Source organism: Apus apus, chromosome 27 (genome assembly GCF_020740795.1).
Source record: "Apus apus isolate bApuApu2 chromosome 27, bApuApu2.pri.cur, whole genome shotgun sequence".
NCBI lineage: Eukaryota > Metazoa > Chordata > Aves > Apodiformes > Apodidae > Apus > Apus apus.
The window spans coordinates 1,593,440-1,617,503 of record NC_067308.1 but is presented as its reverse complement, the minus strand read 5'-3'; the positions used below and the strand labels follow the sequence as shown (position 1 = coordinate 1,617,503).

Here is a 24,064-nt window from a genome sequence, read left to right as displayed (position 1 = left end):
CCCGCCGCGTTGCCGCGGCAACGGCAGCAACGGCCGCACCGGGGCCCACCGGGGCCTACCGGGGCCTACCGGGGCCTACCGGGGCCCCGCCCCGCTCACCTGGGGCTTGGCGGGCCGCGCACCGCTCCATGGCCCGCGGCCCCGCAGCCCATGGGGAGCGGGCGGCCGGGGCCGGGGCCGGGGCCGCTGCCGGGGCCGCTGCCGCCGCCTCAGCGCCCCATGGCCGCGGCGGCGCCGGTCGGCGGCGGAAGTGATGGGGCGGGGGGCGGCGGCGGGAGGAGACCGAGCGCGGCCCCGAGCGGCGGGGCGGCCCCGGGGGTCCTGGGGAGCCGGGGGATCTGTCCCGGGGGCGGCCCCGGGGGTCCCGGGAGCCGGGGGGTCGGTCCCGGGGGCGGCCTCAGCGGCAGCGGGGACAGCCCCGGGGGGATTCCTGGGGGTCCCCAGGGAGCAGCCCGCACCCCCCCGGCTGCACGTGCCCGCCGGGCCAGGGTCCCCCCGCAGCCAGAGGGGGGTCCGGGGGGTCTGGAGGCGCTGCCTGCCCCGTGCCCCCCGCGTCCGGACACAAGACACCCCCGTGGCCTCAGGGCTCCTTTAATGATGCTACAGGGATTTGGGGGGGGGGCTGCGCTGCCAGATGGGGGGTCCCGGGCGTCACTTCTGGGGCTGCAGCTCCCTGGGATCCTTCTTCTCGAGGGGTATCTCAGTGGCCGGGTGGGCGGCGGCGTTGACGAGGACCAGGGAGCCCTGCTGGGCCTGGTCCCCCTCCTCCTCCTCCCTCGGGTGGTGGAAAGCCACGAAGAGCTGGTAGAGCGCCGAGCCCAGCGCGGCCCCCGGCAGCGGAGCCACCACCGGCACCCACCACCAGCCGTTGCCCCTGCTGGGGACGGGGCACAGCGAGCAGGGGCTCATCCCTGCTCCCTCTGCCTTGCCCCCAGTCCCTCTACACTCACCTAAAGACCCCTGCACCCCAACCTGCCACGTAGGTGAAGAGCCGGGGCCCGAAATCCCGTGCGGGGTTCATGGGGCAGCCGCAGTTGAAGCCCATGGAGACGCTGATGGCGAAGACCAGCAGGGCCACGGCCACCGGCTCCAGGCCCTTGGGGACGCCCTTGTTGCGGGTGTCCAGGATGGCCAGGATGCCCATGATCAGCACCGCTGTGCCCATCACCTGCGGGGGCGGCGCAGCTGCTCAGTGCTGCCGGGACCAGCACCACTGGAGGGGCCGGGGGGAACCAGCACCAGCACCCACCTGGTCCAAGAAGCCGTTGGAGAGGGAGAGGTGGTCGGCGGGGTAGGTGGCAAAGATGGAGGCGGTTTCCCGGGGGCCGGAGACTGTGAGGGTCCCATTGCTGTAGGACCAGATGGCATCTGCAGAGCAGGGGCAGAGCCCGTCCGTAAGCCCACCCAGGCTCAGCTGCCAGGGTCCCCACAGGCACCCACCCACCTCCCCGCACCATAGTAGAGGGCGTAGACGGCTCCAGAGGCAAGGAAAGCTCCCAAGATCTGCACGGCCACGAAGATGGGAAATTTCCACCAGGGAAACTGCTCCAGCAGGCACATGGCGAAGGAAAATGCAGGGTTCAGGTGGGCCCCTGCAATGCAGCCAGGAGAGAGGCTGGGAGTGGAGGGTCCTGTGGAATCTGGAGCCAGGGGACAGCAGGAGTCGGGACCCTCTCCCCAGCCTCACCAGAGACTCCTCCTGCTGTGTAGATGGCCACCATGACAGCCAGGGCACCCGCCAGGCTGGCAGTGAGGATGTTCCCTTTTGTCTCTGAGCTGGTGAGCATCTGTGCTGAGCCTCCCAGAGTGATTAGCTGGAGAAGGACATGGCTCCACCATGGCCCCTCCAGCCTCTTGCCAAGCCCCTCCCTGGCTCCTCAGGGGCTGCTGTCCCACTGTGCTGCAGCCACTGGCAGGACTGGTGGGTGCCAGCCCCATCATTTTGCTCCCCCATCCCCTCAGCTCCAGCTCTGGGAGCCTGACCTGGACAGGCAGGGAGGTGGTTACTGCCTCACTCGTGGTTTTGTCAGCAACGTAAACAAGTGATCAGCAATTAAATGACCTCCTTCCCTGGGAGATAGCGGGGATGGGGTGCAGCTGTGAGGTCACCCGCTGCCACCACCTAAATGCCATGTGCACCTGGCTGCAGAGCCCCAACCTTTGCCTGCTCGGGGGTGGGAAGCACCAAGGTACGTGTTCCCAGCGCCGCTCCCTCCGGTGTCGGGTGGCAGCCAGAGCCAGGGCAGCACAGGGCGTCCTGCTCCATGGGAACAGGGTCCGAGGGGGAGCAGCCACTGCCAAGTCTTTTGGCAAGCATGGAGCAGCCTCAACACCCCCCACCCCTGGCAAGGGGTGGGCAGGGGGGCGCTGGGACCCCCAACACTTGCCACAGCCCCAGGGTCAGTCCCAGCCCACCCACGTGCCCCACTCACGATGAGCACGAAGACGCCCAGCAGCTCAGCCAGGCACTCCCGCAGCAGCTGGTTCCGGACGTGGAGCAGAGCCCGGGCCTTCTCCAGGAGGGAAGAGGTGCCCATGGGACCCGCCGGGATCGGGCAGCGGCCGCGGCGTCGGTGGCTCCTTCCCGGCGTGATTTTATGAGCCTTGGGGCTGGGGTGGGTGATAATACGCAGACTTTAAACCAATCAGGGCCACACCAGAGGGTGACGCCTGGCTGGGACCGGAGTCCCGCGTGGGGTCAGGGACAGAGATGACAAGTGTCCCCTGGTAGGACCAGACCCCGCAGGAGCCCCAGAGAATCCCTGAGTGGCCATGGGGAACCAAGCCCTTGCCCAGGTGAGCTGGCATGGGTATTTCCCCTCGGGGGAGATCCTGCTTTTCTCTGCCAGATCCCTGCCCAAGCCACAACCGCAGGCAGTGCTAATGAAAAGGCCTTGGAAAGGCTCCCGGGGTAAGAGTGGCCCGGGGGAGGTGTTGGTGCAGTGCTGGGCAAGCAGGGAAACAGGGAGGGAGGTGTGGGCAGGGAGCAGTGCGGGCACAGGGCCAGGCATTGGAGCCTGCTGGCCACCTGCACCCGTGGGGCAGCCCCAGGAGCCACCCCAGGAGCCACTGAAGGCCCTGTCCCCAGGGAGGTTCCAGCCTGAAGGAGCCTGACAAGTCACCGTTAGCATAAATAGACTTTATTGCTCTGTACACACAAACAGCTGGCCCCCACGGGGGGGTCCTCTGCAGCGCCCCAGAAGGCAGGCAGCCCCAGCCCAGGTGCCAGCTCCCAGCAGGACCTGACCCATCTGCAACAGAAAGAGGTGGTGAGAAGACGTTGCTGCCCACTGCCTGCCCTGGATGGAGCAGGCAGAGCAGCCTCGGGAAGCCCCTGGTGCCCCCACCCGTCACACCTAGGGCTGCTCAGCCAGGGGGCACAGCTACCAGCTCGAGAACCAGCGCCGGAAGAAGCTGCCCAGCAGGGACGCGGGGTCGCTCAGGGTGGGAGCGCGGAGCTCGTCCTGCTGCGGCCACGCGCCCGCGAACTCTGCCAGCTCCCCTGGGAGGTGCGGGAGAGCTCAGCCGGGGGGGGGGCCCTGCCCGCTCCCCTCGCACCCCTCAGCACCCCACTCACGGTCATCCATGTTGACCACCTCCTCCCGGTAGTCCTTGCCCTGCCCGTCCTCCTTGGTGGTGGTGATGAAGGCCTGGTCCCCCCGCCGGCGCGTCACCGTTGTCTCCCGGCGGCCCTGGCTGTCCTGCACCGTCCGGCGCTCCTCCACCGCCTGCAGGGGCCCCCAGCCCTCAGACACAGCACCAGCACCCCGGGCCCTGCTCCCCGCCCTGGGGACACTGTCCCCAGGTCACCTGCAGCCCGGCGCTGTGACCAGGGGCGCTCACCCCGTCAGGGAGAGTCACTTTGGTGACGGAGACGCTCTGGAAGTAGGAGCGGGACTTGGGCTCCTCGGGTCTCAGGATCGTCCCCAACCCTGCGGATGAGACCTGGGAGTCCAGGTCTGTGGAGAAGATGCGGGAGGGTGACACCGGCGTGGGGACGTGCCACCAGCAGCACGGGCAGGTGGGGAGGGGAGGGGGGAGACCCTGCGGCCCCACCCCGAGCACCCACCTTGGTCCTCCTTGAGGCCGGGAGGATCCGGGCGAGCGTCTTCCAGCTGCAAGGCAAAGCCACGTGCCAGGGATGGGGGGCAAAAGGACCCCCCGACAGGCTCCAGGGGCCGCCACCGCCGGCCCCGCGGGAGGCAGAGCCCTCACCCACCCCCAGGAAGGGTCTCCAGGGCCGGGCGGGGTCTCCGTCCGGCTGCTTCAGCATCGAGTCCCGCAGCGGCCGCCCGGTCCCGCCCGCGCCGGGGCCGGGCAGGGCGGGGGGCTCTGGGGAGGAAAAGGGGGTCGGGTCAGGCCGGGCAGCCCCAGGGGCTCCGCTCAGCCCCCCGGGGTGGGGGGGGCCCCTTCCCATCCGCACCGAACGGCTGCGGGGGCCCGGCCCAGGCCCCCCCGAAGACGCCCAGGAGCTCCCCCATGTCCCGGAACAGCTCCTCGAAGGCACCGCGGGACCAGCTGGGGCTGAAGCCGAAGCTGAAGGCGAAGTCCTGGGGGGGCTGCGCCAGGGACGGGCCCTCATCCTCCTCCTCCTCCTCCTCGTCCCACGCCGAGCCGCCGAACAGCGGGTCCCGGGGCCTGCGGGACCGCGGCGCTGAGAGACGCCCGGGCCCGGGGCCACCGGGGGGCAACCGGGGCCCGAGGAAACCCGGGGACCGGGACGGGACCCGCGGGGAAGGAGGGAGCTGGGCTGGCGGGCGGAACCGGGAGGGGACCGGGCCGGGCCTGTTAGGACGGGGGCACGAGGGGCAACCGGGGGCAACCGACGGCCGGAGGGCAAGCGGGGGCCGGGACAGGGCCCGCGGGGAAACAGAGCTGGGCTGTGGGGCGAAACCGGGGGGAGGCACCGGGCCGGGGCCCGCGCGGGCACGGGGGACAACCGGGGACAACCGGGGACAACCGGGCCGGGCCCGCGGCAACCGGGGGCAGCCAGGCCGGGCCTGCGCGGCGGGGGAGCGGAGGCCGGGCCGGGTGGGGCCGGGCCGCGGTGCCGGTACCTGTGCCGCCCCGGGAACCCGAAGAAGCCCCGGAACGCGTCGTAAAAGCTCATCCCGCTCCGCCGCCCGGGCCGCGCTGCCGGAAAGCGCCGCGGCCGCAAAGCGCCGGCGGGTGTCGCGAGGGGCCGGGAGGGACGGGACGGCCCGAAACCCCCCGTGTCCTGGGCTGACACCGGCAGCGTGAGCAGCAGGGCCAGGGAGGGGATTGTCCCCTCTGCTCTGCTCTGGGGAGACCCCCTGCAGGGCTGGGAACAGCTCTGGGGTCCCCAACACAGGGAGGACATGGAGCTGGTGGAGAGAGTCCAGAGGAGGCCCCAGAGATGATGGGAGGGCTGGAGCAGCTCTGGAGCCAGGCTGGGAGAGTTGGGGTGTTGAGCCTGGAGAGGAGAAGGCTCCAGGGAGAGCTTAGAGCAGCTTCCAGTGCCTGAAGGGGCTCCAGGAAAGCTGGGGAGGGGCTTGGGACAAGGGCAGGGAGGGATGGGATGAGGGGGAGGGATGGAAACTGGGAGAGGGAGATGGAGATGAGATCTTGGGAAGGAATTCTTGGCTGTGAGGGTGGGGAGAGCCTGGCCCAGGTTGCCCAGGGAAGCTGTGGCTGCCCCATCCCTGGCAGTGTTGAAGGGCAGGTTGGATGGGGCTTGGAGCAGCCTGGGCTGGTGGGAGGTGTCCCTGCCCATGCAGGGGTGGGACTGGATGAGCTTTAAGTTCCCTCCAACCCAAACCAGGCTGAGGTTCTGTGATACCGATAGTGGCCTCTGACATACTGAGTTGCTTCTACATGAAGAAGGGCTCCAGACTGTCCTTCATCCCTGCTTTGTCCGTTGGCCTCACTGCTGATGACATGGCTCATGTTTAGATTCAGGCAGGGAACTTCCTCATATCCAGTTTTAAATTTGTTATTAGGAACAACTCCTTGGAAAGGGTTGTCAGGGCCTGGCCCAGGCTGCCCAGGGTGGAGTCCCCATCCCTGGAGGGGTTTCCAAGCCCTGGAGATGGTGCTGAGGGACGTGGGGCAGTGATGGCCTGGGCAGGGCTGGGGGAATGATCTTAAAGGTCTTTTCCAAGCAAAATTAATTCTCTAAATCTTCCTGATGGAACAGGGGGTGCAGTGCTGGGCTCCAGGGTCCTGCCCCCCTGCTGGCTGTCCAGCCCTTCCCTGTGGCTCCATCCTGCTGCCCTCCCCCTCCTCCCCTGGACCCCAGAGCACAGGGAAGGGCTTGAGCCTTGAGCCAGCTCCAGCTGTGCCCCCCTTACCCAGAGGCAGGGACCCCTCAAAACCCCCAGCCCTTTACCTTGCATCTCAGCCACCCCCACCAGCAGCTCCCAGGCTTTTCCAAGGAGAGTGACAGAGAACACAGGACTGGAGGGTGGCTCAGCACCCACTGCCAGGAGAGTGGTGGTCCTGTCCTCTCCCCTGCACTGGGAACCCCCCTCCCATGCCAGCCACCCCTTCCCCAAGGCCCTCGTAGTGAGGAGGGGGCTGAGGAGCACCCCCCAACCTCAGATGGGAGTAGCAACAGCAGGGAAATGGAGGGTGGGGGTCCCTGGCATAGGGAAGGGGCAGGGAAAAAAGGATGACAGTGGCCCTGGTGCTGGGATCCTGGTGCTGGGAAGAGGAAAAATCCATGAAAAGGGGAAAAAAAAAAACAAACAACCTCAAAAAAGCAATAATAAAAAAAGCTGGGGAGAGGTGTGGGGGGGAAAACACTGCCCTGCCTTACCCAGGGCCTCCTGCCCCCTGTGCCAAAAATCTGGAACCAGGTATTAAAAAATACACACATCACTTTGTGATCTTTATTCTCTTTAGTAAATCACCCACACGGGGCTTCAGTTGAAGTGACCAGTTGGAACTGAAAAATACAAGATCTGGACTGTATAGAAAAAAAAAAAAAAGACCAAAAATAAAAAACAACCCAAACCAAAAGCAGAAGATCCAGCGTGCAAGGGGGGGAGGGGCAGGACCTGCACTCGGGGCCTGCAGGGAAGGGGGGGGCAGGGGTGGAGAACTTAAAACTGGGGGGCTGCCCTCCTGGGTGGGGGGAGGGCAGAGAGGGTGGGGGAGGAAATGAGAGAACTACAGGACAGTGTGGGGTTTTTGTTTTTATATACAAGACACATTTATCCATTAAATTTAGAACACGGTACAAAAAAAACACTTCAACTAATTCATCTTACAATGCTGTTCATATCAATTACTGTTCTTATTTCCTAATAATAAGGGGGTTTGCTGTAGGCGACTCGCAGCTTCCACTCCTTTGGATCCGAGAGGTTCTGGGGCAGCAGGAGGGTTTTTCTGGGGGGTGGGAGAAGTGGGGAAAAAGGGAAAGAAAGGAGTAAAAACCAAAAAAGGCCCCTACGGCAAACGGTTCGTAATCTGAATGCAGAGAGAGAGAGAGAGAGAGAAAATAAAGGAAAACAAAACAAAAAAAAAAAAGAAAAAAAAAAAAGAAAAAAATACAAATTCTATATTACATACAAGAGGAAAGGTGGCTGAAGATGGGCAGGGCTGAGCTGCCTGCCCTGCCCTGCCCGGGGGCTGCGGGGCCCGGGCGCTGCCCCCTCTCCTTCCCGGGATCCTTCGGCGTCGGGGTTCAGTGGGATTCTCTTCCGGAAGCAAATGGTGGGCAAGGGAGGCCCCGGCCTCAGTTGGCTCCCCAGCTGTAGCTGTTGTAGGCAGACTTGTTGGCCTGGGATTTCTGGGGGATGGAGCTGCCTTGGCTGCGCTGCCCGGAGCCGCTCTGCGGGAAGGGGGGAAGGGAGAAGGCGCCGGTTACCGCGCTGGAACCGGCGCTGCCAGAGCCCAGAGCCCGGCCTGCTGGGCAGGGAGACGCTGCCCGGGGCACCCCCGGCCCCGCAGGGTGTTCCAGGTTCCTCGGTGCTGGCTGTCCTGCCTCAGCCCAGCAGCCAGGCCGTGTCCTCAGGCCACCCCAGCAGCCTCAGGACCCTCCCTCTGCTCTGCACCTTCCTCCAGACCAGCCCCGCAGGCCCGGGCAGCACCGGGAGGGGGGGAAAGGGGGGGAAAAGTGGGGAGCAGGGGGGTGTGTGTCTGTGCGCGAGGTGTGTGTGTGTGCACATCCTGACTGAGGGCCTCTCTCCTCGCCTGGTGGGGCCACGGGGGGAGAAGGACGGGGCTTCGTGAGCCTGGGGGGCCTTAGGGGCAGGGGGGGAGACCCCAGGGCAAGTGCAATGCATGATCAGAGAGGTTCATTACCTGGTCTTCCTGCTGGCGTTGGCAGCACAGTATCATCTGCAAATATGGAAGCTGTTGCAGTACCAGGATATGTAAAAATAAAGGGACAAACTATGACAATAGAAATCCACGGTTAGACCTGAAAGCTACGGCGGGGTCGTGGCTGTGGCGAGTCGCCCCTTGGCTGCTGGGCTGCGGAGCTGGGGGGGGTCAGGGCAAACCAGGCGTGTCTGCGTGAGGGGGCACTGCCTGCCCGGGCCTGGTGCAGCAAGGGGCTGTGCCAAGGACCCCCCAGCACCCCGGCCCTTCCTCACCTCCTCCTCTTTTTTGGCCCTGTGTGTCTGTGCAGGTGTAAGCGTGTGCGTGTCACCGCGCGTGTCCGGCGCAGGGCGTGAGGGAGGGAGGGAGAGGGGGAGCGAGAGCCCTAGGAGATATCCCAGCCAGGGCTGGGGGGCTGGGGGGGGTGGCTTACCTGCCCGTCCTGCTGCAGGTGGTGGTGGAGGATCTGGGAGTGGGGCTGCTGATGCGGGGTGAGGATGTGCATGAAGGGGGTGGGGGGATACGCCGCCGCCGTCGCAGGGTTGATGGGGCCCCCGCTGCCCAGCGCCGAGGGCAGGTTGAAAGAGGCTGCTGGGGTTCCAGTGTGAAATCCCTGCTTCTCGAAGGATTGCTGAGGAGACACAGAGGGTGGAGTAAGGGCTGGGAGCTGGGTGGTGTTCTCCTGGCCTCTGGGTGGTGGCCTCCCCCTCCCCAGCTCCACAAGTCGTGGGCCCAGGAATCAGGCGCGTGGTGCAGAGAACAGAGTCTCTGCCTGTGGCTCTTTCTGGGCTTGGAATTGTCTAAGTTGGGAAAGGCCAAGCATTTCCCTTCTCCCTGGCTGCTCCAAGGGGAAGAGACCTCACTGCCAAGGGAGGCTGCCTCAGAGCTGGGCTCCTGCTCCACAGCAAAGCAGTGCCTTCCTGGGACACACACCAGGCACTAACCTGAGTTTTGGAGTAGACAGAGCCCGAGATGTCCGGCACTCCTGTGTTACTGGAGGTCACAGATACACCTGGGGAGGAGAGGCAAGAGAATTAGGCAGCAGCCACTGGTTTAGCAGGAGCTAGTGCTGCTAATGGTGGTGGACAAGGCCCCGTGGTCTGGCAGCATGGAAAAGTTTGGAGGAGATGTGGTCCTAGGGAGCAGGGTCTTGGCAAGGCCAAGATGCAAAGTGCCCTACAAGTGCAAGTTCTTCTGCTCTGGACACAAGCAACTCCTGAACAACTCCAGAAACAAATGTAGGGGCTTGCTTCCACCCAGAGAAATGCCCATTCTAGAAGAGCCCAGAAAATAGCAACTCTGAGAAGAGCTGGGGGGATACAGGAGACAGACAAGGAAACAAACTTCCAGCAGCAACAGCCTGAGAGCTCCTTGGATGCAGAACAAGCAATTGCAGGTCAAGGTGACTCAACTGTGAGCAGGGGTGGTCGGTGCAGCACTGGCACACAACCTGCATGTGGTGCTGGCTGGTTCTTACAGGTGCTGGTGCAGAGAAAAGCCTCAAAAAGGACTTAAGGCCCAGAAAAAGTGCTGAAATGGAAAGAGGTTTGAAAGACTCAGCCCCAGGTGACCTGGTACAGAGCTGGAATATCTTTGCAAAGAGGAAAGAGTGTCTTGAAGGGCTCTAATGGAGTGAAAAGAGGCACAACAGGAGTTTAAAGGCTGGAAAAGGGACCCAAATGCAGACTCTTTTTAAGTCAGCCAGACGTTAACCAGTGAAACCCAGTATTGAGACAAGAGGCAAGTTCACAACCTTCTTGCATCTTTGAATTAAGGACACTTCTCTAGAAGCCACAGACCAAATGCAGGAGGCAAACAAGTCCCCAGGCTCAAATCTGGAATAATTATTGTTCTTTTGATCACATACAGACAGTGAAAAAAAAACAACAAAAAACCAAACCAAAACTCAAACAATTCAGCAGCTTAAGTTCTTTGACACGAGTCCAAGGCCCAGCCATCCCACTGCTGGGCACAAAGGAGGGAGTGAAGGGCTGTCTACTCCTTAATCCTGCTCCAGACCTGGATGAAGAATGACCCTGGGCCTTTCCCAGGAGAATCATCTGATCTGTGAGTTGCACCAGGGCCATTTTCCTCCATCCCTGCTGGAGGCAGTGAGGCAGCATCCCCCTTAAGTGGCCAGGGAGGTTGTGAACAAGCTCTGCTGCTGTCAGCAAGTGCTGCTGTGAAAGGGCTGTGGGTCTCTTACCAGTGCTGTACCCGTGGGAGCCGTAGCCGCTGGGCTGCTGGAACGGGGTGGCTGATGCGTTGACGCTGACATTCACACCATGCTGCTTGGAAGAGGTAGGAGCAACCTACAGAGAGGAGGGCAGCAGAGTGAGGAGAGGCTTCCCTGCAGTGCCCTCCTGCCCACATGCCAGGCCCTGCCTCTGAGGAACTCACAGGGAACACGGCGGGCCCGTACTGGAAGGTGCTGGGGAGCCCTGGTACCCCTGTGTAGTAGGGCAGACTGGTGTAACTGTAGCCAGGAGGCAGCGCCGGGTTCAGGAAGGTCTGCTGAGTGGTGTGGTGAGTCTGGGTCTGGCTCTGCTGGGGCTGGGCCAAAGTCGTTGCAGGAGCAGGGGAAGAGGCATCACCCCGGCCAAATTTTGGTAAATCACCTGGAATACAGGATGAAGAGAGACTGAAGAACAGACCGTGTCAGATCCTGGCCCACTCCAGCCCAGACCAAAGGGCTCTTGATCCATGGTGACTTGGATTGACTCCCCTCCTACATCTTCCAAGGACTGCAGCCTCACAAGCCCTGCACACTGATGAGGCTAAGCTGTTAATTGCTCAACTCGCCCCTGAGAGGAGGATTCAGAGGGGAAAGGAAACCCACAGCTGAGCACTGCCTGATGCCACCTGCCCTGGCCACCTGCACAGCCACAGAGCCCAGATGCTGGAGCTCTCCCTACACCCTCTGTGCACCAGCCCTGAACACAACTCCCTCCAGAGCCAGCCCTGAGGCCAGGGCAGCAGCTCAGGGGCCCTGTCCTGGCAGCAAACAGCTCCTCCTTAAAGAGCAGAGACCAAGATCTTCCAGCTGAGGATGCGTGAATGGCCCCTTTTTACAGCAGGGCTCACATCTCCTCTCTCTTGCTGGTGGCACCAAATCAAACGCTGCTGCAGAGGTTCAGATCATGCCAGAGAGCACTGGGAAATGTCACAGGGAGCACTTGGAAACAGCAGTTCCTCTCTTCCCAGCCTGGGCACTGCCTGAGGGCTTGGCCATCCTGCTCCCTGTGCTGCTCTCCACACACACCTGCTTGGCTCTTCCACACACTCTCCCCCATTCAGGGCTCACACATTAAGGCAGTGATTTCTCAGCCCAGCCCCAGCTCACAAGTGAGTCCAGGCTTAGCCACAAACATTAATTATCACCAATGTGAACTTGGCAAATGAACTTGGCAGCAGTGCTGAACTCTGAGCCTGGGATTCCAGCCCTGGCGTGCCAGGCAAAAGCGCTTCCGTGTAAACAAGCTCCGGCAGGGGAGATGTGGGGCTGGAAAAAGAGGGATCCACAAAGTGCAACAATTCCCAAAGGACGTGAAAACTCAGCACAACTGCTGCCCACTGCCCATCAGCAGTGTGAATAAATGCACCTACTGAGGTCAGGGAGAGACCAGCACCCACTGAGCTCCTGGTCTGAACCTGACAGCTCCTAAATGCCACTTTCTTTCTCCATGAGACTGTTGCATCCATACAAAACTTAATTTCTCCAGATTTTGTGTTTCTTTATCTCTAAGTGCTTAACTCCTGCCTCACCACGACCTGAAAAGAAGTTCCCCAGTGTTACACTTCACAGATACTTTCAGCCATTCCTTGCTTCCTTTCCAATTCCTATTTCTCCACATCTTCCTGGTAAAATGCTTTGACATGACCAGGATGAGCAAATGGAATTCAGGAGTTTAGCTGCTAAGAAGCTGCTCCAGCCCAAAGGCAGCGCAGGAGGCTGGTGCAGAGGTAGCTCCAGGGGACAGTGGCACAGGAAACAGGAGCAGCAGGAGGGACATCCAATGGGATATGTGAGCTGAACCATCTTTTTCCCTACCAGAGTAAGGATTGCTGCTCAGGCTGCCATCTCTTCCAGTCAGCGGGGTGGTGGGCGTAGGGAAGGGGATGCTGTAGTAATCCTGAAGGATGAAAACAAAAGGAGAAATAGTTTTATCAGCTCTGTCCAGAGATGCAAAGCAGTATTTTTTGGAAAAGAGGGATTTCTGGACTGCAGTTGCTAGATATGTTGGGAGTACTGCAGCTCAGCCAGCCACAGCCAGGCTGAGCACAGCTCACAGCAACCCCAGGTTCTGTAGCACGCACCATCCCCCTCGTCTGGCTACAACAAGAACCAGGTAAGGTCTACTGGTGTGCAGCCCTCAACTGCCTGGGCCTGCCCCTGCACCTGACAACACAAGGTACACACATGATATTGCTAAATCATGGAATCCCAGACTCCTTTGGGTTGGAGGAACCTTAAACATCACCCAGTCCCACCCCCTGCATGGGCAGGGACACCTCCCACCAGCCCAGGTTGCTCCAAGCCCCATCCAACCTGCCCTTCAACACTGCCAGGGATGGGGCAGCCACAGCTTCCCTGGGCAACCTGGGCCAGGCTCTCCCCACCCTCACACTCCACAATTCCCTCCTCATCTCCAACGTCCAGCTCCCTCTCCCAGTTTCCATCCCTCCCCCTCATCCCATCCCTCCCTGCCCTTGTCCCAAGCCCCTCCCCAGCTTTCCTGGAGCCCCTTCAAGCACTGGAAGGTGCTCTAAGGTGTCCCTGAAGCCTTCTCTTCTCCAGGCTAAAATAAACCCCACTCTCACAAAAGTATTTAGTCACAGCCTCTTTCAAGCATCAGAGGCATCTACAACAGAAGAGAGTTGGGCAGAACATCTCTGCCTGCTCTAGCTCTCACATTCCCCAGCCCCACTAGCCCAATAACTCCTGCTCCCAACTTCCAGGTGCAAAGGAGCAACTGATTAACTCCTCCCTACTGCCATGGAGAGGTGCATCCACTTAGCACCCTGTTTTGCCAGCTCTTTGGACCTGCCTCCCAGCCTGACCCCTCTGTGCAGCACCAACGAGCTGCCAGCCCTGTGCCCGTGTTGGTCTCCAGCACTCACCAACGGGAATCTGGTCTGTAGCATTTGCAAGTCATCATATCCATACACCTGTGGCTAGAAAGAATGCAGGAGATGATGTTAGGGATGCAGCAGATAAAGACTCACCCAATTTTAGATCAAACATTTAGATAAACATGTGATAAAGCCAGAAGCAGACGATCAGAGGCTACACGATTACCAGGTGCAGGCACCCAGCACCAGACTGACCCTGCCAAGATTCCATGAGCTGCTCAGATGGAGAGTGAGCTCTCTGACACCTAGCACTGCAGCTCCAGACCACAGAGGTCTCCAGTTTTCCTCCAGAAACTATTCCAACACTGTAATCCTTTCCCACCTTCAGAAATGGGCTGTGAAACACCCCTAGACTTTGTGGCAGTCACCACCCTTGTCCTGACTGGCCTTTGTCACACCACGTTGCTAACACAGCTCCACATTTTCAGGACCTGTGCTCTGACCAAGGGGCTGCTGCTCCCCAAAGTTTGGGGAAGCTGTAGAGACTGGAGCAGAATCTGCTTTGGAGTGATCAGAACCACCAACATTTGCCCCCATGGGCACACAGATTTCCTCTGCTACTCTTTTATGGAAAACAGCAGGTCCAAACTCTTCCCATCCAAAGAAATCCTGCTGGGCTGATGCTGCAGGTTTGGTTGCTCTGCTACACTACATCACTCCCTGCTGGCTGAAGGCAAAGCTAGAAGAGATATTCATAAAGTCATCAGGGTTGGAAGGGACCACTGGAGATCATCTAGTCCAACCACCCTGCTGGATCACAATCACCTACAGTAGATCCCACAGGAACACGTCCAGATGGGTTTGGAATATTTCTAGAGGAGAAGACTGCACAACCAACCTGGACAGCTGGTCCCAGGGCTCTGTTACTCTCACAGTAAAGAAGTTTTTCTTAATGTTTAACTGAAGATCCAGTTTAAGATCTAGGGCCATGACATGACTGCAAAGAGCTGCTGGTCCCACTCACCGGATAGGCGTGTAGCAACCCCGGAGCCATGATGTACGGATTAGGCAACAACGGTGGGACTCCAGGAGGGAGGTTGGGAGGGGCTTTTCCTGATAAAGGCAGAGAAAGGAGAAGTTCCAGAGTGAAACCAACTACAGAAGCTGTCTCTCTTAGCCCCGAGGCCCTCCTCCTATTTAGCAGCACCCAGGACAGTACCTGATGTTGTTGCAACAGAGCTGCGAGTGGTGGCCGTGACGGTGGAGTTGCTGCTGAGGCTGAGGCCCAGGCTGCTGACACTGCTGAGGCTGGATGAGACACTCACCACTGGTGGGGCAGCTGACACTGTGCTGGAGGAGGTGGAGAAAGTGCTAGCAGAAGAATGGAGGCTTGCTTCACTCTCCACACTTGTGTGCTAGGGAAGGAAAGGGAAAAGTCAGGCAAGTAGGCACTGTGCAGGTCTGTCTGCACCCGGCTGTTCCCGAGAGCCTGCAATGAACTTGGCTACTGCAGGCTACAAAGAAACCTGCTCTGCATCTGGCTGAAGTCCAAAGTCCTGACAGCAGCCAATTCCTAATGCTTCCAAGCCTCTCATGTGGCTGTGTCCCAGCATGTCTGTCTGCTGGAGACACAGGGCTGAGCAGCGCGTCTGCGGCAGGGAGACGGACTCTGCTGCAGCAGCCAACGCCCCGGACTGCACTGCAGGAGCTCCAGCACTGAGCACGCTAAATGGTGACTCCACCAGCCACCAGTTTGTTCTGACAGGTGGCTGCAGCTCTGCAGCACTTCAAGAGCTGCAACAGGCTCAAAAGAAGCTGCTGCTACATCTGGAACAGGCAAGGGGTCAAAGCCCTCCAGCCAGAGGTGCACACAGAGCATTCTGACATCACCCTCCGTCCTCTCTCCACACAACACCCAAACTCCAGCAGGACAAGCAGCAGCCTGGCAGCTCCTGGCAGCTCTGCAGACCCCACCAGCTGCACACCCAAGGCTGGGTACACCAGCAGAGCCCTCCAAGCAGAGCAGGAATGAGGGTTTGCAGCACTAGAGCACACCCAGACTCACCAGAAGAGTCGAAGTCGACGTTCGCCCAGAAGACGTGGATGAGGACAGACTGTTCTGCTGGGTGGGCAACGTGCTGTGGGAGGAGGAAAAGGTTCATAGAATCACAGGATGGTGAAGGTTGGAAGGGGCTTAAAGACCATCAGGTTCCAACATCCCTGCTCTGAGCAGGTTCCAACCTCCCACCAGCCCAGGCTGCACAAGCCCCATCCAACCTGGCCTTGAACACCTCCAGGGATGGAGCAGCCACAATTTCCCTGGGCAACCTGTTCCAGTGCCTTCCTACCCTCATGGGGAAGAATTTCTTCCTGATGCCTAACCTAAATCTCCCCTCTTTCAGTTTAAAACCATGATTCCTTGCCCTATCACTGCCCTCTCTGGTGAAAAGCCCCTCCCCAGCTTTCCTGGAGCCCCTTCAGGCACTGGAAGGTGCTCTAGGGTCTCCCTGGAGCCTTCTCTTCTCCAGGCTCAACACCCCAACTCTCCCAGCCTGGCTCCAGAGCAGAGGTTGTCAAGATAAGGTGCAAGAGAGCACCAGGACAGATCCCATTCCCCATCCCCTCAGACAGGATGGGTCACATCAGCCTTCCCCACTGCTGAGACAGACCTGGCTGCTACAGCCCCCTGCTTCCCTAGAAGCACCAGGCTGACCTGCTGAGCTGGGCACTGGTCGTACTGGGGAGCTCCTCACTGTGGCTCAGGCTGCTCAGGGCTGTCGAGTGCTGGTTGGCTGTGGTCAGCAGGGATGCTGCTGGGACCCCATCGTTGAGGGGCGGGATGTTGGGAGCAGAGGGGGAATCAGATTTCACTGCGGGGCCTGTAGCACCTGCCAACAAAAGCTTTGAGTTAGGGGCAGCCAGGAGCAGTCACAGGGTCACAAAATCCCCAAGGCTGGAAAAAACCTTTAAGATCATCAGGTCCACCCTATGACCTGACACCACCACATCTCCAGACCATGGCACTAAGTGCCACCTCCAGCCTGTCCTTGAACACATCCAGAGATGGTGCCTCCACCACTGCCCTGGGCAGCCCATCCCAATGTCTGATCACCCTTTCCATGAGGAAGTGCTTCCTGATATCCCACCTAAACCTCCCCTGGAGCAGCTTCAGGCCAGGCCCTCTCCTCCTGTCACTGGTTTCCTGGGAGAAGAGCCCAGACCCCACCTGACCCCAACCTCCCTTCAGGTGGTTTTAGAGAGCAAGAAGGTTGCCCCTGAGTCTCCCCCAGGCTAAACAACCCCAGCTCCCTCAGCCTCTCCCTGCAAGACTTTCTCTCTAGTCCCTTCACCAGCCTCATTGCTCCCTTCTGGACCTGCCCCAGCACCTCCAGATCCTTCTTGAAGTGAGGGGCCCAGAACTGCACCCAGGATCCAAAGTGAGGCCAGTGATGAGGACCAGAAAAGGCTCAACTAGAGGAGCAGGAAGATAACAGAATCATGGAATGGTTTGGGTTGGAAGGGACCTTAAAAATCATACAGATCCAACCCTCCTGCATGGGCAGGGACACCTCTCACTAGACCAGGCTGCTCCAAGCCCCACCCAACTCCCTTCCAGGGAGATCTGAGGCTTCCCTCACTGCTGCCAACCAGTTAGATGCTTGTGTTCTATGCCTCTCTCTACCCCAACACCATCAACCCTGCAAAGAGCTTCAGGACCTCCAGATGAGGTGCCTTTCAGAAACAGAGTAAACTATCACCACAGAGTGACTCATGGAGGATCTCATGGATCCACTGGCACAAAGCTGAACATTTCGAGGCAAGCAAGTAATAGGAGTGGCAGCAATTAGTCCAAGCAGGGAAAGGACTTGGTATTAGCACAGATAAAGCTTCTAATCCAGAGCAAAGAACAGGAGCACCAGGAGAGACTTGGGACACCCACAGCACGGACTCTTACCTTCAACAGCCTGTGTGGTTTGTAACGGCGTGGGCTGTACAGAGCTGAAACCATTCTAAGGAAGGAGAGAAAAAAGAGCATTGGGCATTGGAGCTGCTCATGTCCAGAGGCAGATCTGGTGTCAGCCCCCTGCCACACTCCCCCCTCAGCTGTGAAAAAGGGGTGCCACCAACACATCACCAGACTAATCCAGGGTCAATCCAAGCTCAACTAGCCCAGGACCAGCATGACCCTCATGCACCTATTTCAGAAAGCAGTGCAAGAAGTTTCTCTGCTGGTGGTAGTTGGACTGGCTCAACATCCTCAACCCAAGTTCATGAACTGATGTTACTGAACTCATATGCAGCTCTCAAGAATTAAATCCTTAAGACAAACCTAAGTCCTCAGCCTGATTGCCACCCTGCAGCACGTAATTATGTGTGACATGACACATGGCCTGGAGTCAACTTAACCTCTGTTAACCCCTGTGGCCCAGCCCCAGGTAAGTAACATAAGGAAGGGCTCTGGGGGCAGCCAGAAGGAAGCTCTCAGGAAAGCCCACATGCCACACAGAAACACTTGATAAACCACTTATCCTCCCCCAAGACAGTGCTTCACACGCTAGGGTTACTCAGCACAAAGCCAAGCTGTTTTCCTACCTTGGCCTGGGTCAGATCTTTCTGAGGTGAGGAGGAGATGGAGTTTGGGTATCGCCTGGTCTGGGTGGATCTCTGCTCGTACAGTGGTCCCTGAGCACTGTTCTGGGAGGTAAACGTTGCTGTCTGCATCGTGCTGCTCTGGTAACCAGACTCCTGGCTCTGATTGGACGAAATTGTGGATGAAGATTCACTATAAAAAGGGAGAAAAAGAAAAAAGAAGTTTGCATTATCCTCCCAAACAGTCCCACCATCAGGTGCTGAGCCAGGCTCTAGGGTCTTTGTTTCAGATCTTCAAAATCAAGAGCCCCCAACATCAGCATAAAAGCACCACACAAAGCAGCCCCATGAACCAGGCAGAGAAGCAGCCCCAGACAAGGATGGTCTGGGCTCAGGAGGTCCTGGCACCTGACTGCTGGGCTCCAGGGGACACTCCCTGAACTGCCACCACTCAGGTCCCTTCCCTCAAGTGACTGGTCAAATCCTAAGGGTCAGGCTGAGAGAGCTGGGACTGTTTAGCCTGGAGGAGGCTGAAGGGGATCTTATAAATGCTCATCAATATCTCCAGGGGGTGTCAGGAGGGTGGGACCAGGCTCTTCTCAGCAGTGCCCAGTGATAGGACAAGGGGCAATGGGCACAAGCTGGAGCACAGGAGGGTCAAGTTAAACAGAAGGAGAAACTTCTTTCCTGTGAGGGTGACAGAGCCCTGGACAGGCTGCCCAGGGAGGCTGTGGAGTCTCCTTCTCTGGAGACATTCCCAAGCAATCTGGATGTGTTCCTGTGGGATCTGCTATAGGTGACCCTGCTCTGGTAGGGGCTTGGACCAGATGATCTCCAGAGCTCCCTTCCAACCCCAACCACTCTGTGACACAATCAGAAGACAGGAACTTTGGCATCATTGCCATAGACATATCTGCTCCCCTGCATCCTGGTCTGCCAGGTGAGAAGCAGGACAAAGCTGGCAGAATCCATTCACGAGGGACAAGGAGCAGTTGTGCTGGGGCTTCCCCTCCTGTGCTTCCAGCAACACAGCTCAAGGACAGCAGGAAAGCTCTGCTTTCTGTTTAAGTACCACAGGCCCATCAGTCATAGAGCTGCCTGAGAGTCTGCTGGCAACTTATGCTTTGCTGTTGCATACCTTGTCCCCCCTTTGTGGCCACGGCAGGGTCAGAAAGGGTCTACTAGTATGCTGCAGGCCACAGAAGCTGCTGGGATGAACCCTTCCCTCCCTCTGGTGCTCCTCACCTGGCCGTGCTGGTGTACAGGCTGCTCTGGGCCTGGCTGGCAGCAGCGCTCGTGGCGGGAGGAGATTCGTACTCTGCCAGAACCGGCTCCGAACCGAACTGCAACGCCCCAAACTGCAGGTTTAGCCCTGAGATATCTGCTGAGCCAGGCATCTCCACTGCCAGAGCAGGAATCTGCAAGGGAGGAACAAGAGAGAGGGTCAATCACTCCCCAGAATCAGCACAGAGAAGGACTTTCAGCATCCATGAGAGGCAGGACACGGTGGTAACTGCAGGCCTGCAGACATCCTCTGGATTAGGCTGTTCAACCCAGCTGGACAAACTCTCCTGCCACCCCCACAATAACCAGTCTCAACAGCAGGAAGACCCAAGCCCAGCCCTTCCCTCACCAGCCCAAGTGGATTTTTCACAGAATCACAGAGTTCACAGAACTGTCAGAGTTGGAAGGGACCTCTAAAGATCATCCAGTCCAACCCCTCCACTAAAGCAGGACTGTCTGGAGCACATCCCACAGGACTGCACCCAGGTGGGTTTGGAACTCCACAACCTCCCTGGGCAGCCTGTTCCAGTCACCCTCACAGTAAATAAGTTTTTTCTCATACTTAAATGGTACTTCCCATGTTCCAGCTTGCTCCTGTTGCCCCTTGTCCTGTCACTGGGAACTACTGATCCATCCTCCTTGCACCCACCCTTCAGATACTTGTAGGCATTAGTGAGGTCTCCCCTCAGCCTTCTCTTCTCCAGACTAGAGCCCCAGCTCTCTCAGCATCCGCTTGTCAGATGCTCTAACACAGGACAACTCCTCCCTTCCCCCCCCCACAAACCTTTGATGTTAACGACGCCTTCTTCTTCTGCTGCTTCAGCTTCTGCTGTGCTGGCTGGGGACTGGAGGACTGGTTGTCCGAGGACCCTGGGGACATCTGGGGGACAGGATTGGTTTTGCTGGGCAGCGGGGAGGATGGTGGGGCCGGCACAGTCGTGGAGGCAGTCACCACAGGCTGCTTCTCCTGCATGAACACTTCAATCATGGTGGAGGTGGAGGTGAAGGCCTGGCGCTTGGCAAAGGGACTGTGCACCGAGGAGTCCGCTGGGTTCTTGAGATCTACTGGGGGAGGCAAGAGCTGAGTCAGCTGGATTGGTTTCCCTGGAACTAAATCACATTCTGACACTTCTCAGCACCAAAAAAGCCCACAAAATCACTTCTCCTGGAGCCTGTTAACATTAGAGGACCCTGGGATCTCCCCTCCCGGCCCTGCGCTCTCACCATCAAGGCTGAGCCTTTTGAGCCCTTCTCCCCTCATCTCCTTCCACCATCTCTAGAGGACAAAGTGAGACTGCACAGAAGTCCTCTGTCCTCCAGGAAAAGCTGGATGTCAGAGACCCTTGTGTGGAGGCACTGCATGTCAGGGCCTGCGTGGACCTGATGCTGCTGCTTCCCCCTCCCTGCCAACACTGCTGCTCTTCCTGCCTGTCCCTTCCCTGCACAGATTCCTCCAAGCTGGACCACTCCTCAGATCTCCCCACCCTCAGTTCTCTGCACACGTGCACCACCCTCCTCCTCCTCCTAAGCCTTACCACAGCTTATTAAAAAACTACTCCTATTCTCTCTGCTTCTCCTCTGTGCCTCCTTGTCTGAAAATATCAGAAGCTGCCAACACTGTTACTAGGACAGAGCTCGGTTTTAGTTCAGCTTAGATTTGAACCAGAGCCACTTCCCTATAGCAGGAAATCAAAAGGACAAGCTGAAAGAAATGGCACTATTGCTCGACCACAGCAGGGCTCAGCATCTCATCTAAAAAGCAGGAGTCTCTTAATCACTGTTTATTCCTTCATGCCAGCCCAGAGGTAAGAGTTACATCTGGGCATTTGTCATCAGAATTTAATTCCTTTAAAAGATAACACCAGGCCAGCAGTGAGACTGCCAAGTGTTGGTATCCAGGAACTGTTCTCCAGAGGTGCCGCTTTCAGACCCCTACTCTGTTAGGCAGCTTTACAGCACCAAGTAGCTCTGCACTCTGTGAGGGTCTCAGGACCACCAGTTCCCTAGCCCTGAAGCTGGCTGGAATGACCAAGAACCAGACAGATTCAACTGCTGGAAGTACAAAAGGAACAGAGAAAGACTCACATGCACCACTACATTTTACTCTCACAAACTGGCACCCGCAGTTCTTTTATCTTCTCCAGCAGTTGACCTGGCTATGAACTTGTGATCTGACCCTTCCTGGAACCCCTCACACTGCTGTTTGCAGCGTGATCCTGCAGCTGTGGGAGAAGGTCCTCCCTGTGGGGAGCCACGCTGCTTTTCCTTACCATACTGCACGAGAGATGAGGTCTGCGTGGTGGATCCCATGTCCCAGGAAGCAGCAGTGGTGTTCCCACCAGGCTGGGTGTGCTGAGCAGCCAGCTGGGCCAGGGCCTGGGCTGTCTTGAACTGCTCCAGGAACTGGGAACCTGTGGTACTGCTGCCCTTGGCCTCCCCGACATCTCCAAACCCTTTCCCCAGCATGCTCACCTGCAAGATCAGCAATGAAAGAACAAAGTCAACATTTCCCTTTGCTTGGAACGTGGCTCGGAGGACAAGAATCACCTTTTAACACAAGCCTGCACACCCTGTACCTCACTGCTTCTCTCTGAGTGCCTCAGGGTGACCCTCCTGAGCTTCAGATGCACAGAAACCACTGGCCAAGAGAGCTCCACCTTCCCTCACAGCCTTTATCTCACGTGAGCACAGATACATTCATCTCTTGCCCAGCCCCTGGGGCTTCACAGTGTCACGGAGGCTCACAAAGTTAACAGATTTAAAAATACATTCAACTACAATTGTTCAGTTGCAATAAGACAACCACCCAAATGCAGGCAGAAAAGCTCAGGAAAACCAACTCCTGCCAAAACTCCCAGACTGGCAGGGATCAGGACTTCCTTACCATGCTGTGGTGAGAGAAGGAGTTCCCAGAGGCAGGTTGAGACATCCCACTCTGCTTGGAATTGCTGAACACCAGTGGCTGGGCCAGGGAAGGAGCCTGGGATGACTCCAGGTTTGTCGACTCATTCTCCATAGAAGAGGGTGTTTTTCCTAGCAGGACTGCAAGATCGATTCTGGGTAGAGAAAGAAGATAAGGGGCTGGAGCAGCTCTGCTCTGGAGCCAGGCTGGGAGAGTTGGGGTGTTCAGCCTGAAAAAGAGAAGGCTCCAGGAAGACCTTAGAGCACCTTCCAGTGCTGAAGGGGCTCCAGGAAAGCTGGGGAGGGACTTGGAACAAGGGCAGGGAGGGATGGGATGAGGGGGATGGATGAAAACTGGGAGAGGGAGATGGAGATGAGATCTTGGGAAGGAATTCTTGGCTGTGAGGGTGGGGAGACCCTGGCCCAGGTTGCCCAGGGAAGCTGTGGCTGCCCCATCCCTGGCAGCGTTGAAGGGCAGGTTGGATGGGGCTTGGAGCAACCTGGGTTGGTGGGAGGTGTCCCTGCCCATGCAGGGGTGGGACTGGATGAGCTTTAAGGCCCCTCCCACCCAAACCATTCCATGATTATATGACTCTCTAACCCACTGAGGTGGACACCAGCTCTGTCACACCTCTCACCTCCTGCTTTTACTTTGCAAACTGAATGCAGAACATTAAGTCAGTAGGAACCTCAAGAGGACAGAGACTAAGCAAGACCCTGCTGGGCCTTCTATTTTAAAGCATTAATTTAACACTGCTAAATGCCCTCAAATCTGAAGCAGCAGCAGCGGCGCCAAGAAAACCTCTAATCCAGGATTAGGACCCAGAACCTCCTAACTCAACTTTTCCATTTAAATCCATCTCAGCTTCTTCAGAGCTGCTATATTTTAGCTAGCTGGCAAGGTTTAGTGCAAGACAGCAATTTGCTCTGGGACTTGGGCACCACTTTTCTCACGTGAAAAAACAACACTGCCATGGGCTATCACCTCTGTCCAGCTGTGATTGTCACATTCTCAGCAGGCAGAGGCACTGAAGACACGTTGGAGGCGGTGAAGATCTTAGTCTCAGACAGCTGCAAGGAACAAGAGGGGAAAAGAATCCAAACATGAGAAGAGCATCTCAGGACTCCAGCTCAAGCACACAAGCATTTCAGACAAACAGCCACAAAGACTCAAGGAAGTCAAATGCTGAGACTCAACCTTCCCTAATATTTGGTTCCCATCAGAATCAGCTTCTCTTTCATTTTTTACTTCTCAGGTAAGTGCACAAATCACCTGCCAGGGGGAAAAAAATCCTCAAATCCTTCTACAATTTTCTTTTGTAGTTCCCAAATCTACTAGGGCTGTGGGGGGATCTTAAGAGAGATGCTCTGAACTGATGGTGCATCTCTGCTATGGAAGTAAAAAGTAAATTGCTCAAAAATGAATGAAGAGGAGGTTGAGTGACCACCTGAGGGGGAGTTTTAGTGACCACCTGTGATCCAGCCTCGAACATATTGGAATATAAACGGCTTTCATTTCAGACCAAGGAGCTGCCAGCAACAAAAGAGTCTAAAAACAAAATCAGGAGCTCCTGGGAGCATATAAACACACAGGGAAGGCAGGAGGTGCCACCAAAGGCTCTCTCCAAGAAGAGACCTGAGTGAACAGACAGAGGAGCTGCTCCCCTCTCCAAACAGCAGGAGCGTTTCCTTCAGACAGTGACTGGAAAGCAAAAGCCTTCCCTTCATGCCCACTCTGCAGGCTTAGCAAAAATGAGCTTGCAAAACTAGTAACAACACTAAAAAAGCCTAACTCTGCTTCCATCTGCAAGAACAGAAGTTCTCCCTTGATTCAGGGAGGGACTGAAGCTCATTTCAGAAGCAAGTGATAGAGGCCTTAAAAGCCAGTGGTAACAGTGTCTGTTCTGCTCTGAAGGAGGCACCAGGTAGG

At 57.9% G+C, this 24,064-nt stretch overlaps 3 protein-coding genes across 15 annotated transcripts in view; all 3 read right to left on the bottom strand.

Annotated features, from left to right (window-relative positions):
* Positions 1-651: 651 nt before the first annotated feature.
* AQP10 (aquaporin 10) lies at positions 652-2,537 on the bottom strand. Its single transcript, XM_051641238.1, has 6 exons — positions 2,433-2,537; positions 1,688-1,814; positions 1,455-1,592; positions 1,250-1,368; positions 951-1,168; positions 652-877 (listed from the first exon to the last, which is right to left on the bottom strand). Exons 1-6 carry the CDS (start codon positions 2,535-2,537, stop codon positions 652-654), a joined length of 933 nt encoding a protein of 310 aa, XP_051497198.1.
* Positions 2,538-3,124: 587 nt separating this feature from the next.
* HAX1 (HCLS1 associated protein X-1) lies at positions 3,125-5,167 on the bottom strand. Its single transcript, XM_051641102.1, has 8 exons — positions 5,058-5,167; positions 4,424-4,638; positions 4,220-4,332; positions 4,070-4,115; positions 3,844-3,959; positions 3,578-3,728; positions 3,357-3,502; positions 3,125-3,251 (listed from the first exon to the last, which is right to left on the bottom strand). The coding sequence occupies exons 1-7, from the start codon at positions 5,108-5,110 to the stop codon at positions 3,384-3,386; spliced, it is 813 nt and encodes a 270-aa protein (XP_051497062.1). The 5' UTR covers positions 5,111-5,167; the 3' UTR covers positions 3,125-3,251; positions 3,357-3,383.
* A 1,977-nt stretch (positions 5,168-7,144) lies between these two features.
* Positions 7,145-24,064, bottom strand: part of UBAP2L (ubiquitin associated protein 2 like) — a 33,162-nt gene continuing 16,242 nt past the window's right edge. For 2 of the 13 annotated variants that reach the window (XM_051640979.1, XM_051640985.1), the window contains 19 exons: positions 23,120-23,205; positions 22,118-22,289; positions 21,504-21,705; positions 20,018-20,298; positions 19,195-19,367; positions 17,953-18,142; positions 17,315-17,369; positions 16,073-16,247; positions 15,425-15,497; positions 14,579-14,774; positions 14,384-14,472; positions 13,408-13,461; positions 12,338-12,419; positions 10,687-10,904; positions 10,493-10,598; positions 9,231-9,298; positions 8,720-8,917; positions 8,269-8,319; positions 7,339-7,795 (listed from right to left, as the gene is read on the bottom strand). In XM_051640979.1, the coding sequence (XP_051496939.1) occupies positions 7,700-7,795; positions 8,269-8,319; positions 8,720-8,917; positions 9,231-9,298; positions 10,493-10,598; positions 10,687-10,904; positions 12,338-12,419; positions 13,408-13,461; positions 14,384-14,472; positions 14,579-14,774; positions 15,425-15,497; positions 16,073-16,247; positions 17,315-17,369; positions 17,953-18,142; positions 19,195-19,367; positions 20,018-20,298; positions 21,504-21,705; positions 22,118-22,289; positions 23,120-23,205 (2,565 nt within the window). In that variant the 3' untranslated portion in view covers positions 7,339-7,699. Of the gene's footprint in view, positions 7,796-8,268; positions 8,320-8,719; positions 8,918-9,230; positions 9,299-10,492; positions 10,599-10,686; positions 10,905-12,337; positions 12,420-13,407; positions 13,462-14,383; positions 14,473-14,578; positions 14,775-15,424; positions 15,498-16,072; positions 16,248-17,314; positions 17,370-17,952; positions 18,143-19,194; positions 19,368-20,017; positions 20,299-21,503; positions 21,706-22,117; positions 22,290-23,119; positions 23,206-24,064 lie in introns of all 13 variants that reach the window. The other 11 variants (XM_051640980.1, XM_051640986.1, XM_051640984.1 and 8 more) reach the window with 9 other exon arrangements.

What these genes read in the sequence shown, in the direction of transcription:
- HAX1 (XM_051641102.1), bottom strand. Translation starts at nt 5,110, where the DNA reads ATGAGCTTTTACGACGCGTTCCGGGGCTTCTTCGGGTTCCCGGGGCGG. An exon ending in GGGTTCCCGGGGCGGCACAG is followed by an intron (nt 4,639 to 5,057) that starts GTACCGGCACCG and finishes GCGGTCCCGCAG; the next exon opens with GCCCCGGGACCCGCTGTTCG. An exon ending in CGGGCCCCCGCAGCCGTTCG is followed by an intron (nt 4,333 to 4,423) that starts GTGCGGATGGGA and finishes TTTCCTCCCCAG; the next exon opens with AGCCCCCCGCCCTGCCCGGC.
- AQP10 (XM_051641238.1), bottom strand. Translation starts at nt 2,537, where the DNA reads ATGGGCACCTCTTCCCTCCTGGAGAAGGCCCGGGCTCTGCTCCACGTC. An exon ending in CGTCTACGCCCTCTACTATG is followed by an intron (nt 1,369 to 1,454) that starts GTGCGGGGAGGT and finishes CCTGCTCTGCAG; the next exon opens with ATGCCATCTGGTCCTACAGC. An exon ending in TGGGGTGCAGGGGTCTTTAG is followed by an intron (nt 878 to 950) that starts GTGAGTGTAGAG and finishes CCCCGTCCCCAG; the next exon opens with CAGGGGCAACGGCTGGTGGT.